General features: G+C 51.3%; 2 protein-coding genes across 2 annotated transcripts; both read right to left on the bottom strand.

Annotated features, from left to right (window-relative positions):
* Positions 1–2,592: 2,592 nt before the first annotated feature.
* On the bottom strand, positions 2,593–4,907 carry J4E82_010435 (uncharacterized protein; the record flags this gene model as incomplete). Its single annotated transcript, XM_051736647.1, has 5 exons — positions 2,593–3,529; positions 3,656–4,073; positions 4,132–4,309; positions 4,679–4,695; positions 4,745–4,907. 5 exons carry the CDS (start codon positions 4,905–4,907, stop codon positions 2,593–2,595), a joined length of 1,713 nt encoding a protein of 570 aa, XP_051583584.1.
* Positions 4,908–7,754: 2,847 nt separating this feature from the next.
* J4E82_010434 (uncharacterized protein) lies at positions 7,755–8,802 on the bottom strand (the record flags this gene model as incomplete). Its single annotated transcript, XM_051736646.1, has 3 exons — positions 7,755–8,330; positions 8,409–8,746; positions 8,799–8,802. The coding sequence occupies 3 exons, from the start codon at positions 8,800–8,802 to the stop codon at positions 7,755–7,757; spliced, it is 918 nt and encodes a 305-aa protein (XP_051583583.1).
* Between the last annotated feature and the right edge of the window lie 6,010 nt (positions 8,803–14,812).

Raw genomic sequence — 14,812 nt, 5'->3', positions numbered from 1 at the left:
TGCTGCTCACCCACTGGGAGCGATGTCGATTATGCTCCCGTCTCCAGAGGTGCTGCCATGTGGTGCATACTCTAACCTGGTCCGGTAAGTCTACCTGTATCCCTACTTATTACTCCTACGCACGGCAAGTTAGCGAGTTTGTCTGCGACGGTTGTCATATCATGGTAGAATGAGAATAGACCTGTTTGATTCCAGGCTGGCCATGAGCCACACTGTGTGGACGTGGCTACCGTATCGATTACATCGTTGATCTTACGCTCATGCCTGACTCTCCTGATGCTCTTCCCCTGTCAGCACTAGCTCTTGTCAGCATGGGCCTGTGTCAGCCACGAGCCTTTCGGGTCAGGGCGGTTTGCGTAAGGCGACTAATGTCCCCTGCCCGTAAGCGAGAAATGCCCCTCAGCGAGATGAGCCAACTCTACAGGCACCTCACACTTCCCCATACATTTCTAGAGATCTGAAACTGCAGTGCGTCTACATTTTGTCTCTACTGCCACATTGCAGCAGAGAAAAGAGGATAGTTGGGGTCGAGCTGTGACACCAAGCGGAGGCCAATTTGACACGGAGATAAGCTCGGAGTACATGTTCTCTGAGCTCAGGCATCTTGAAGATCAGGGACGATGTGCACCTCGGTCACATCCATCGCCATAGCAGTTGCAGATTGCGGAACATGGGGTTGGCAGTGATCGAGCGGCGGTGAGAACCAAAGTGGCTCTGAGCGCAGCGCGTGCGACATGGCTGTCGTTGCGACCACGACCACCGTGTTTTGATCATCACAAGGTGCAAGGCGACAGAGGAAGACCCGAAGAACAAGAGCGCATACGCTGCAAGTCCATAAGTGAGTGTGGTGAGGATTGGTTTGGATTGAAGCTAGATTCATCTCGCTGAGGGGCATTTCTCGCTTACGGGCGATGGACGTTAGTGCATGCGAGTTCGCCGATGGGACCCCTCATTCGCTGTGCAATCACCGTAAGCCAGATGTTTGCACCCCATGCTAAGCCCCTCTCGCTCCATGGCGATACGCGCTGGCGCAAGTCAGCTATGTTCTGCATCGCCTATCTCTGTGTTTCCCGCCCCAGTCAATGTATGATGCTTACCCAGTGTAGAGCCGTGCTTATACACAAGCCAAAGTGCTGACGCTTGTTTGACGACCATGATCGGCAACGCTCAACAGCCAGGGCTGCGCAGGATCGAATCGTACCGGCAGATCTACTGTAAAGGCTACATTACACGTGTCTGGGTCAAGGTTAGCCTGTGTTCAGGTCTGCTGTGCAGCGAGACAATCGCACCAGGGTTGTAGTGGACTTCTCTGGCGTACAGTGTTCCCTGAAGCCCTCCCTCCCTAGCGACACCGTCGCATCTCTCACTGCTCCTCCAAAACGTAAAACTTTTATATTTCGTGTCCTTGTTCAAGAAACGCGTGTAAGTGCACACGGTCCGGAACGCACAGCTGTCGCAGTCGCAGACACATTTCCTCCAGCCCTGAATCGATCCACAATGCATACACATTAGCTCTAAGCAGCTGACCCACTCATCTCCTCTGTCGGGTGCATTTCTCACGAGCCTCGTCAGACGACCAGCATGCCAGCAGCACGTCCTCGACGGGAGCTCGAGTACCTCTACCTCTGTAGCTTGTTGAATGCGAGAGCGACGGGTGCAGATTGGGCTACTCGATGAGCAGAACATGCTGGTTGGATACTTTGTGTGACACAAGATGCACCACTCTTGCGTAGGCTCAGGATCTGGGGGCGCAAGGTAGGTGCGTATTGCCAGACGCGCACATTGCGAGATGTTGTGTTTCGGCCATGATTGCGGGTCGATTCGTAGTCTGTCATTGATAGCTGGGTGCGTCAGCTTCAGAGCGAGTAGTCCGTCCACGGGAAGGTAAGCCCAGATCGCGAACAAGAGCTCTTGCGGTAGGAACAATATTGGCGACATAGAAGCGGAGGGAAAAGCTTATGCTCCGAGTACACCATCGTGATGTGGTAATTATATAGACAGGAGGGTGAGAAGGGATAGGCATCCGCCATCGCAGCTGCTCCGCATTCCCTGTCAGCATTGGTGATGCCTGGAGAGCAGCATCTCGCCACCAGATCACATAATCAGTGCCGCGGACGACAGCTGCGTGACAACAATGTCTTACCGTATTCACATCTATATCCAGTCATCTATAGCTGTTGCTAAGGCTCCGGCTACCCTTGGAGATACCGGATAGCATGTGCCGTTGTCAGTAATTACAAAAGCTCCGACTCCATACGTCTGACTTCTGCGAAGACACCAGAAACAGCGTGCCAGAGTTGGTTGTTCTCAGGCCAGGATGCTCTGGTACCTGTCGCTGAATCAACACTCAACCCTACTTTGTGCTTCACGCTGACATGTCTAGGGCAGCCGAGCTTGCTTCTTGGATATGGCTTTGTTCACTGGACGCTATGCCAGCATCGTTCGATGTGGTAGGACCGCACACGGCACTCATTCGCAGCGTCATCTTGGTGGTTCCACTCTTGTGGCGGGTCATCCACCCCATGTTCAAAGTGAGTGTAGAAAGCATGCACGCGGAAAGGGGTCAGAGCATACACAGTCTCACGTCGTCTCCTAGCAACGTCGCTTACCTGCCGGCAGGGGCGAGTCGTCTAGTCGTCTTTTCTTGCCTGTAACGCTCGCAGTGGTGTGCACATCTTTGAGCGCACTCCATTCGAGCATCTGTAGATCGATCAAGGTTTTGAACGTTAGTGGTGAAGCGCTTATAGGATGAACACGGTCCCCGTGCAGTCTCAAGCGAACGTCTAGTTCTTCGTTGAGCGAGGAAACGCGCAAACATATGGGTTGGCCAAAGTTCCCATGCCGATCGATCCACGTTGACATGGCTTGTCTTGAATCACACACTTGCATCTGGATCTGGAAGTTAGCGTCTAGATAATCGAGTTTTTGCATCAACGTGGAGAACGCGGGACTGATCCCGGGGATACGACACCGGATCAAGCCGTAACAGGTGTAGGAGCCACGCTCGTAGATTGGCATGCGTCCTGGTCGTAGCTCAAAGTAGAAGCTGAGAGCGAGTGCAGCGTCGGCCAAGTCACGCACAGCCGAGTCCGTCGTAAAGTGAGAACGAGCTGCTTCAGCGAGATTCCCCATGGCAGAGGCGTCAGCTAGATCAGGCAGCTCACCTTCTACGGGTAGGTTGAACCGATGGAGCCATCTATCTACGTTAGCAACCCCTCCGGGCAATGATGTAGCCAGAATCTGGCGCATGAGGGCGAATTTCTTGTCGCCATCGAAGTTTTCGCTCCAGTAGTGCTTGGCGGTCTGCTGCAGAGAGCTGTTTCCGAACAGCAGGCTGGGGTAGGCGTCGGCTTTGGCTACCTCTCTCGTGGTCGAAATGCCTGTTCCTACGGACACGAAGTGGTCAGCACGGCTCAGCCTAGGAGCCATCTTCTGGAGTTCTTGTACGGCAAGCATGCAGGGGTTGTTGTCGCTTAGCCCTCCGTCCATGAATGTGCCATGGCCAGGCATCTTGTGTGGCGTGAAATACCTATTGCTGTCAGGCGTCAGTCAATCGGCTACCACATATAGCACTCACCAGGGAGCCGCCGATGTACATCGTGCGCTGTGGCATCATGTTAACATCAGATTTCTAGATAGTAGAGAAGCAACTCACGCATCCTTGACGTGTATCTCATCAGCAACATCTTCTGAGCGCAAGACTCGATATGTTGACATCTTTGTACATGCATCGTCACCGTACTGGGGAGCAGCCCCGTTGTAGCTCGTCACCAGACACGTGTCTAGTGTGTCGACATCGACAACGGGAAGACCGACTCGTGCCCCGATCGAAGACATGTACTCGAGATCTAGCATGGTGGCTTCATCGAAGATCTCCATCAAAGCGTCATCGATGTCGCTGGCAGGAAACCGGCCGTTGCGACACGAAGTGATGAGGGCATGGGCTGTGGCAGCAAGTCCCAAGCCAAGTCGGCTCCGCCCGCGAAATATGCGTGTTGACAGCTGGCTGAAGAGAGTAAAAGTCTCCTCAGCTCGCATGCCCAGACCGTAAAGCGCTAGAACCACCATCGCGCCTGTACAACCATGAGCTGACTGCGGACCAAAGGATACAAACTCTCTGCAGCAACCTACCTGAACCCGTTCCGTAGGCAAGATCGAAGTGTTCTTGAATCGGCATATCGAGACCTACTGCTCTTTCGAGCGCGCAAAGGAATTGGATGGGAATCGCAGCGCGAATACCACCACCGTCAATAGACAGCACTCGTAAACCGGCAGTGGCAGGCTTCGTACGCACAGTAGCCTGGCAAGCCTGGGAGCAAAAAGGACAACAGTCCAAGGTGTAACGATAGGGATCTGCCTGGGAACAGGTAGCCATACCTGCGAAGCACCTCTCGCAGATCAGATGGCCACACCTGAGCTTATGCTCTGGGTCTACTTGTATGCAGGCTAAGCAAATCGTATGCGGCTTCCTCGTCGCTAGCCAGGGCTGGAACTCTACCATCAGTTGCGCGCGCGGATTGGTGCAGAGTGTTTTACTTCTTTGCACGAAGCGCTGCTCGATGAGAGACACCAACTGGCTGCGGAGCAGCAACACCACATTATCCTGATGTCTCGAAGACTTTATGGTTTTGTTTACGGCTGCGTTCAGACACGCGGCCTTGTAATGAGCGGAAAATACCTTGACAGGGTCGAGGACTCGGATTTGTTAGCAGATTCAAGTTGCTCGTCTGCACAGGATACTTACTGGGCACGTCGTATGCATAGTTGTCTACCACCAGACAGCCCGCAACAAATGGAACCGCAAACTCCGTTATGTCGTCCAGATTATCTACTAAGTCGAAAAGAACGCTCAGATACGTCTGCAGACGTGCTGATACGGGCCGGTGCGACCGCGACGCAGCGACCATATCGAAGCAGTCCCGTCCGCTGCTGACAAAATGGTCGCAAGCTTGACGGAACAGGAGATCAAAGTGCACAGCGTTCAAGAGGGTATAGTCGCGGACGCGCTCGTTTCTGGCAATGTCTACTTCGCGTTTGATCCGATCTGTCAGCGTCTGAGTGCTAGCATGTTTGACGTATACAGAGAGGCGGGAAGACAAGTCAGATCTAGGCTGTTTCAGTCGCGTGTGCAAAAGATCTACCAGTTCGTCCTGTACACTCGCCTCGCTCTGCTCTTCAGAAGGTGCCGCTACAAAAAGCAGTCGAGGATGCGCTGTGACGTGTGGTCTTTGGCTGGGTGTTTGCTCGAGCCATGGCATCATCCGATCGACCTGATGGTGTACATCACGGCTCCCCGTGGAGAAGAAACACACCACGTCCGTGAACGGGCGTATCAGTCTACGATGTAGACTATCGAATGCCTCAGCTGAACTATCCACCTGCCACTGCAATGCACGTACCGTTTGGCGGTGACAGGGCGCGGGCATGGGCTCTGCTACGGACGTATTCCGCTTCGAGATGTCTACGTGTGCAACCAGCATGGGACGATCACTGAAGGCAGTAGCGGAGTCTAGTTGTAAAGACACTCCCTGAGTCGATCGACTGTTCAAGCGTTCTCTGGTAGCGGGGAGCGCATCGGCTAACAATGTTCCCTTGCCAATATTACCAAGCATGACGATCAGACTCGGGCTCTTGCTGGCAGGCTTGTCGAGGCTCGTGACTATATCGTTCAAAGTACTAGCACAGTGAAACAAGATCTCCTTCTTCCCGTGGAGAGACAGCCAGGACCCGTGCTTGCAGCTCTTCATGGTTGTCGGACCGCGATGACTGACCAGAAGACGTTACCAATAGGGTGATCACTAGGCAGACTTGGGAATCGGCAGGTCAGGGTAGGTAGTGATGTATTATATATCACCAGGAGGAGGGTCGAGATGGCCATAGAGGTGATGACTCTCACGACTGCAGGAACAAAGACGTTGGCTCGCTTGCTGTAAGCAAGCATGACGCGTAAGCAGATTACGGTCTGTCGAATTATCATCAAAGCTATGCACATGGCAGATTGATATGCAGTCTTCCAGAACCAGGATAGCTTGTGTCTTCTGCCAAGAGTCGAGAGAATGTCAGAGCCGCAGCTGAGAACGTGATGGCAGGTGCGGAGCCCGAAGCTCGAGAAGATCAGCAGTAGACTCTAGTACGCCCTCTGGAAACTGGACCATCCTCCTGCATACGCCATATTTCTAGATACTACATGGCCTTGTGTAATACGCAAGTCTACCCATTGTATTGGAGATTACCCATAGAAGGGTGGAACCTGACGTTGATCCTTCTCCCACGGCCGTCGTACGTATTGAGGTGAGCATTAGTCTCCCCAACTCGAAGCCTGATGGACATGAAGATCTCCGTTCAATCTAACTAACCTATTACACATCATACTCCAGTTGTGGCGCGACTACAATACCTGCGACAAGACTCTGTCGCCAGATGGCACACGAGTGTTGGTGATCAAGCACATCCCGGAAGCCATACATTGTTCACTCACCAAACACAGCTCGGATGAATTTCCCATGATTGACTGTCACGGAGGCGTACCAAACGAAAAGCAGTGCTTAGGTATACGGTGCTTTCTGTATGTGAGATGTGCTGGGTCCTGTGGATCTACATTCCAAAGAGGGTCCGGGTAATACAATGCTTGAGTGAGAAAATCAAGACTATCCCTATACGTGTAATGACAGCGGGTCCCACGTTCAAGGACAAGAGTAGGAGAGAAGATGAACGGCTGATCAGATGAGCATTGGGCCCAGAGCCCAGATGCAATATCTACACGCGTGTTGCCTCCAATGCTGATATCAGTACAATTATGATAGCCACACGTGCTGCATGAGAGTCTGACATAGCTGGTCCGCTCGGCAGGCATTCGAGATATGGTATGATAAATCGTTCTCTTTTTGCTCTCTGCATCTAAAAGCGGCTCTTCGCAACGACGAAACCCTTTGCCCCTGTGCGATGTACCTGGCTACTGTCTTTTCACCCTCTGGACGTTTGTCAGTGAGATACTAGACATAGCACCACTGCTGTACTCGTTATCTGAACAGTAATTTTTCTCATGTCTGCTTCCTTTTAACGTATGTCGCGCCACTCCGCTAGGTATGCGCAGCACGGCGGGCATCTATTGAACGGCTTTGCGATTTTCGATGATGACCTCGACTTGAGGACCACTCGAAGCTATGCAGCGTTGTTATCATCGATAGGACACAGTGCAGTACCAGATGCATTTGCGAAGGCAGACAAGAACGGCGGTCGCATCAGGAAGGGTGCTAGCCGCATGAGCGTTCGTAATAAGTTGAACACGCTGTTGGGGAGGATTCTCAACCAAGGGCAGTGGTCGATTGGCACGGCGGTATTTATGTTTTTTCTGCGTTCCAACAGCAATGGGTTTCACGGGCATGGTTTGGAAAGAGGGGCACAAGACCGCAGTTCCCACCGCAAACGATGGAGTGGTCATGACCCAAAACAAGACAACGCTGGGATACTGCAAGTTCAACACATTGCTGAATAAGCTCTGCCACATTTCGTTGTTGACGAAATACTGGCTCTGCCCAAGATCGGCAATCTGAATGATAATGGAGTAGCGGCAAGATTAAAGTAAGGCATTAATTAAAGATAAGTCAAAGGGAATATGGTTTTGTTCTCTGCTACGAGCCGGCGGTTACTACAACGGTAGAATCACCCAGATAAACTGTAAAAGAAAGATTCATCATCTAGACAACAAAGGAACAAATGTTCGCAAGAGCTTCTAGTTATGCTTGGACATGCGTCTACAAAAGGTGACATAGATCATCGTCCCATTTCTGCTTGTATCCGCCAAACCAGAGATCCAATTCCGCCTTGAGAAGGTCCCTTGCCTCCCACTGGTCTTTTGGGATCACGTCTTCGTGACCGCTCAGCTTGTCGTGAACCCAGTTGGACAATAGTTCGGGAGGGTCCAACTGGGAAAGCGTGCTTTCTGCGATGTTGTTGATCTCCGTAATACGACCATCTTCTTCCAGCCAAGTGTACGTCTCGACTGCCCGCCGTCTTTCGCCAAAATATTGATTCCACTCTTTTGGAAGTTCTTCGTTGCTCTTGCCTACACGCTCGCGTGCAGACTTGTAGATATCCTCGTATTCAGTCAAATGGGTGCTTCGATCCAAAGCGCTTCGTCCGAGACGATGTTTACCCATGTCTCGAAAAGTCCAACCTCTTTCTTCCATCTTCACGATGCCCTCCTCAGCGTGTTTATGCCTCGGGTCATTCCTGAAGTCAAGCTTCAAGCTTATTCCCTGGCTCGCGGTGTCATAGTATAGGTGGCCCCCTTGGGCGCCGCCAATGAACGCCATGGGGTGAGTCGCGTGCTAGTCGAGGACGGTGCGTATGATCCCGTATTCCCGTTTTCCATCATTTCTTTTCGGGGGTATAAGCATAAGCTGTACTTGCTTCTTATTCGGTAATGTTCCCCGAAGTATCTTAAACGGACCATACAGCTTCGCAAATTGCGGTTCAGTGTCCGTAGGTCGCGATTCAGTCTGATTAACATGCAGTATCGTGTTGAGAAGAGTTTCGACTTCCTCTCTCACCCATGGCGCTCGGTCGATCGTCTGATAACGGAGCCATTTACGCAGCATTGGGTCTGCATATCCTTCAGCTCTCCAGGCTTCTTTGACTCCTTCCATTGCTTTCTCGTCAGGAATTTCTTCGAGTAAGTCCTTGTCATCAACGTTCGAATAGTTCGGCAGGGCTTCGAGTAGTTCGGACACGGGCTCGGTGATTGCTGAAGGGAGTTTGCGAATGCATCGGCCCGAGTCAGCCCCAGGAGTGTATACCCATAACCTATTCTCTTCCCAAGTCGGGCCGGAACACGTTTCCAGAGCAAGAGTAAACTGGGCTGGGAGGTCTTTGTATCTTTCGTAGGACCCTGATCGTTTCAATACCGAAGTCAGGTACTCTTCAATGTCCTGCTGCCTCCCCCAATTTCTCCCATGAAACACACCCACCACAAGACGATCGATTTCTTCCATCGGGATCACGGCTAGCCCATGCGCAACCACCTCGTCTTCGACCTGACAGAGTAGAAGATTGTGCCATTGTATACGAGCAAAGTTAAGGACAGAAACAATGTTAATGAGAGCTCCTTTGTCTGCAATCTGATAAAGGTCAAAGTCCGACGTTTCGTTGTGTGCGCCGCCAACGGCTCTCGATCCACTCAATATGGTTCCGGAGTCTGCAAACGCGGCAAGCAGTGAAATTGGCCACGGGAGTAACTCTTTCAAGATAGGGAGTGGGTCTTTGTGGCCGTCGCCGCACGCTGAGCCTCGCGACGCTGATGTCGACGTGGCAATCTTGGTTCGGTCGTCACCACGCTTCGTCTTGGATTTGCGCATTGAGTCTCGACGTATGAAGCAAAATCAAAAGCGAGAATAAAGAAAGGATGTTGCAACGTTTTGTGGCGGTAGTGAATGCTCTGAGTGCCAGTGCGGAGACGAGTGAACAACCGCGCGTGTTAAGAGTTGTAAGAACTGCCAGCGATAAACTAGTCCAAGGTACAAGACACTATGCAGCTGCAATCCCAAGATTCTCATGATCGCGATCGAAATCATGTAGGACATCAGCAGGAGAATGGGTGGTCTGCTCTACGATACTGAGTGAGATCTTGTATTTGCGCGTTGTCGTGACCGCTGCTACGTCCATCGAGTAAGCTAGATGTCACAAGCGGTCTCTGTATGCCGATCGTGAGATGGGGTGTCACATCGATTGCCCAGCAAGCTCGGCGAAGTACGTTGTTCGAAGTCTTTTCAACGACAAACTCGAGGCCATAATACTTATGCCCCGTGGGCATAAAACTCACCAGAATCGCTGTCCGGATCTCGTGTCTTGTGGATGCTGACCGGATAGTCCCCTGAGAATGCGCTTACACCGCTAAGTTCAGTCCTTTGCGACCCAGGACGAAGTAACAGCAATCGTTTGCATGTTCCAGACTCTGTAAGCAGCCGACCTTGGGCCCTACGCTGAGTTTCTCTCGCCTCATGATGGCCTCACCCAACCAGTGCTAGTTCTTGTCAGCAATGCCATGGGCCGAAATTCTCCTCGACGGCCCATTTCTCTCAGATCACCACGACAGATCTCCACTCGTCTGAGACAGCCTTCCTCTCTTTTGATCGTCTTACACGGGAATTATCGATCATGCAGCCACCACTGGACAGCTCCAGTACAGCGCACATTATGTCGACCATGCGATGTCAGCAACAACAGACGTGTACTGTACTGTGCAGTAAGACACCTTGGTTACATCGAGCAATACTACGCATGCTCTACATAAGGAAGATCGCTGGGTCCCCCACGTGACGCGGACCCACAGCCACTGATGATCACAATAGACGTCTATGAACGAGATTGCTATCGTTGGTCTATCGTGCCGGACGGCCGGGGGTCGACAGTCTGGATACTCTCTGGGACTTTCTGTTGCAAAAGAGAGACGCGCCCGGCGAGATTCCACCACATCGATGGTAGCCTTGGCGGCAGCGGAGTACGCTTGACGCAAAGATCCTTGACAGCGTCACGCGGAAAGGATACATCCTCGGCGATCTTGAAGGCTTCGACGCCGTCTTCTTCGACATCTCGCCCACAGAAGCCGGGCACATGGATTCGCATCAAAGGCTAGGCCTCGAGCTTGCGTACGAAGGGTTGGAAAATGCAGGTATCCAGCCGGACAGACTCGCTGGTACTGACACTGCCGTGCACATAGGAGTCGACTCCGGCGACTACTCGCGTATGCTCCGTGAAGGTACCCACAGGCGCCTGCGCCTCCCACTCTGGACGTTAAACTAGCTTCATCTTGTCTCGCATAGCGAAACGGTGGCTATGTCGGCTGAGTGAATTGGACAGTAATCCAGAGACTAACCATAGTCCCCGCAGAAGTGATCGAGGCTTCAAGCCCAGATCAAGCTGCACTCTTGAGACACAGGCAGGGCAACACCCTGACATCGACGTGGACATCATACATGGGCAAAATGGTCGGTTGTTCTAGTCAGTTGTTCCAGTTAACTGGTCGGTCTGCATTTTCGGCTGGTTTTGGTTGACCGGTTTGAATGATTTAGCCAAACTGGTTAACCGGTCAGACCGGGTGTATAGACACCACAACCTTTATCCTTATAAGCTTGTAGTTTGCATGCCTTTCGAATAAATATATCTCTACATCATGTCCCATCCTGCTGCTTGCTTATCTTCATCTCTACCTGCGAATTTCTTTTCCTATATAGAGGTTTCAAAGGAGGCTCCGTCTGGGAAGAAAGGTAGTGAGGGTCACACTATCTATACTGCAAAGTTTGCGTTCTTCGACCATTCTCTGGAAACCATCGCATGAATGCTGTCCGACATGTTCAGCATAATCACCCACTACCGGGTCCCACCCCGCAATTCGCATCATCGAGCCCAGCTCCTGAGTCTACGACTGAAAACACTCTCACACATAATCCTTGAAAATTTACCTCCTTTTTCTCCTCCTCTCCGTCGCCTGATTCTATTCGGAATGTGTTCAGCCTACCACGGTATCATGATGCCATTGCCGCCCTCTTTACACAGCGTCGGCTTCCGTTCTCCGCTATTGAGTGGAAGGAGTTCCAAGAGCTCTCTCTTGCTGCCAATCCGTCTATCGAGGATCAACTCATTAAAACCCGTCGTTCGCTCCTCCGCATGATTATCACGAATGAAGTCTATTATCGAGAATAGATTAAAGAGAGTCTACAGACTGCAGTCAGCTCTATTCACATCTCCTCTGATCTTTGGTCATCGCCGAACCGCCGTTCTCTTCTCGGGATCACCGCACAATGGGTGGACAAGAACTGTGAGCTTCAGACAGCATTGCTCGCCCTCCCAGAATGTCGCTATACCCACAGCGGAGAGCATCAAGCTGAATTGCTTCTGCAGGTCCTAGAAAACTATAACGTTGCGCCAAAGATCGGCTGGCATACTGGAGATAATGCCACCTCAAACAACACTACTTTGCAGCATCTTGAACAGCTACTTTATGCTAAAGGCATTATCTTTAATGCAAAGCAACGACGCGTTCGTTGCATAGCCCATATCATCAATCTCAGTCTTCAAGCATTTTTACTCGCGTCATCGAAAGAAGCACTAGAAGCTGCATTCGCTGAGGCTGCTGAAGTTGAGGGGGAAGAGGTTATGAACACATTCTCAGATGTGCTAGCTGAGAGGCGAAAAAGTGAGGCTGGGCAGCGTGTGGCGGAAAAGGCTCAGGCTGTACAAGCTCAGTCTTCAGAATCAAGAGGTCAAACTGGCAAACGGCGCCGCGCGAACACAGCTAGGAGTGTAGCAAGTCAGGATTCTATTACCGATGACTTTGTGGGCATTGAGAACATCCCAGCATTACGCAAACTCCATAGTCTTGCTCAAATGCTCCGCAACTCCAATATCTACATGGACTTATGGCGAGATACTGTAGGGTTGCAACTAGGGATTGACAATCGCACCCGCTGGAACTCATGGTACTACTTCATCGGCCGAGTGAAAAGGATGAAGCCCCAGATCATCGAATTCATGCTTCAGCATGAAATAGCTCTTGGAGCTAACCGGCTTACTGGGGAGGACTGGCAGATTCTCGACAGAGCACATCAGTTCCTAGAGACATTCGCCGAGGCTACTTTATACACAGAGGGGAAAAGCTCGATTAGTCAGTCACTGCTTATTATCGAGATTCTTTTAAAGAAGTTTGACAATGAGAAGGTATGTCTACAGCTTAAGAATATAGGGCTTTTTTACTGATAAGTCTTATAGAAGAGATACTCCTCTGGCCCAGAAAAAGATCTCCGCATGGTCAGAGCAATTACTATGGGCTGGTTTGTCCTTAACAAGTACTATAGTGGCGCTGATGAGGTACCCGCCTATGGCGCTGCTATTCTACTTGATCCGTCATCCCGTCGCGCATACCTTGAAACGTTCTGGAAGCCGACTTGGGTTGATTGCGCGATTAAAGCAGCCGGCAAGATCTGGGATGAGGAATTCAATACTCAACTTCCTGCGGATGCTCCTCTAATTCAAGATAGCCCTGCTAGGGAAGAGATCGAAATGGCTAAACTAAATAGCTTCGCGAAGTACAAAGCAAAGCAGAGGCCTGAGTACGCTTCGCCTGGAGCTGTAGATGATTTCTATCGTTTCATCAATATGGATCCTATTGATCTTGACGGTGTCAAGCTTACTCCACTAGAGTGGTGGTGTCGATCTACCCAAAGACGGTCCTATCCTCGTCTCTCTCACATGGCTATCACAATCCTCTCAATCCCTGCAGAGTCCGCAGAACCTGAAAGGGTGTTCTCAGGAGCTCGGAGAACATGTTCATGGAGCCGTCTCCAGCTAATACCTCGCAATATTGAGATTATTGAGTGCATAGGCGATTGGCTGAAAAAGGGCCACATCAAGCCAGTCAGAGCAAGTGGAATAGGATTTCCCACCACACTAGATACCTGTCTTGACGAAGATACTGCACGGGAGCTGGATCAACAGCTAGTCGAGTGTGTTGAGGCGGAGTTAGATTGGTAGACAGTCACGTGATGGATATCAACCGGTCTAATCGGTCTAAACGGTTGGTTGTTCCGGTCTCTGAATTAATGCGGTCGGTTGTTTCGGTCGATAAATTTAAGCGGTTAACCGGTTTGCCCATGTATGCCGGCACACAAGATTTTCCGACACATAGAGAGGCACTTTAGGCACACGGATTCGAGCTTCAGATACCGCAATCTCAGTGTAGGGGGTATCAAAAGCCACATCGCTAGCTTAGAAGATGACATGTTCATTCTGTGCTTAGTAGGAGAGGGCGTTATCCATGACTTGCGAGGATGTAGGCCAAACCTGTAAATGTTTTCTAGTAATCGGTCATTCAATCCAGGAAGCATCAGATATCGGATGCTCGAGGATATTATGCTGATCCTCAGCGCTATCAAATGTTCACTTCAGCTAACGCTATCTACGTAACACTTCCATTCTGCGCGAGGCTCATCCTAGGATTCAAGAGTGATCACCTACAGCAGCACGATGTCATCAGATCAAGACACTGCAGCACCAGATGTGCCAGCTCTGCTAGGAGTCATAGGTGGAGAGAATCTTGTGGCTGTTTCCAGTGCAATCGGTGTTGCTGTCGAGAATAGCCTTTCGAGCGATGCAAACCTTCTCGTGTTGATATTTATTGCCTCATTACCGCAGTGCCTCCAATTTACCCATCGCTATGAGTTCGCATGGGATGTCGGATTCCTGTTTCAAAGGCTTCCAATGCGACGATCATCACACGGACGAGGTTCAATTAGACCCGGTGCGTCTCGAATCATGCCCGGTGCATGATAGACTTATCTATGCGTCAAGGAAAAACCCACTGACTGCCACGATAGACCTCTCCAAGCGACATCGCCATCGTCGGTCTATCATGTCGCACGGCCGGGGGAATCGACAATCTGGACACGCTCTGGGACTTTCTGTTGCAAAAGAAACATGCGTCCGGCGAGATTCCGCCAAACCGATGGGAGCCTTGGCGACGGCGAAGTGCGCATGACGCGCAGATTGTCGGCAGCATCACGCGCAAGGGATACTTCCTCGACGACGTCGAAGGCTTCGATGCGGCCTTCTTCGGCATCTCACATAAAGAAGCCGAGCACATGGATCCTCATCAAAGGCTAGGCCTCGAGCTCGCGTACGAAGCGTTGCAGGATGCAGGCATCCAGACGGACAGGCTCGCTGGCAGCGATACTGCCGTGTATATAGGCGTCGACTCGGACGACTATTCACGTACGGTCATGGATGACTTGCCGGCCATAGAGGCTTGGAGCGGTATCGG

The sequence above is a fragment of the Alternaria postmessia genome (genome assembly GCF_024291825.1).
Source record: "Alternaria postmessia strain BMP 2775 chromosome Unknown scaffold_126, whole genome shotgun sequence".
Classification (NCBI taxonomy): Eukaryota; Fungi; Ascomycota; class Dothideomycetes; order Pleosporales; family Pleosporaceae; genus Alternaria; species Alternaria postmessia.
The sequence above is the reverse complement of the archived record's forward strand: the minus strand, read 5'-3'. Positions and strand labels throughout refer to the sequence as shown.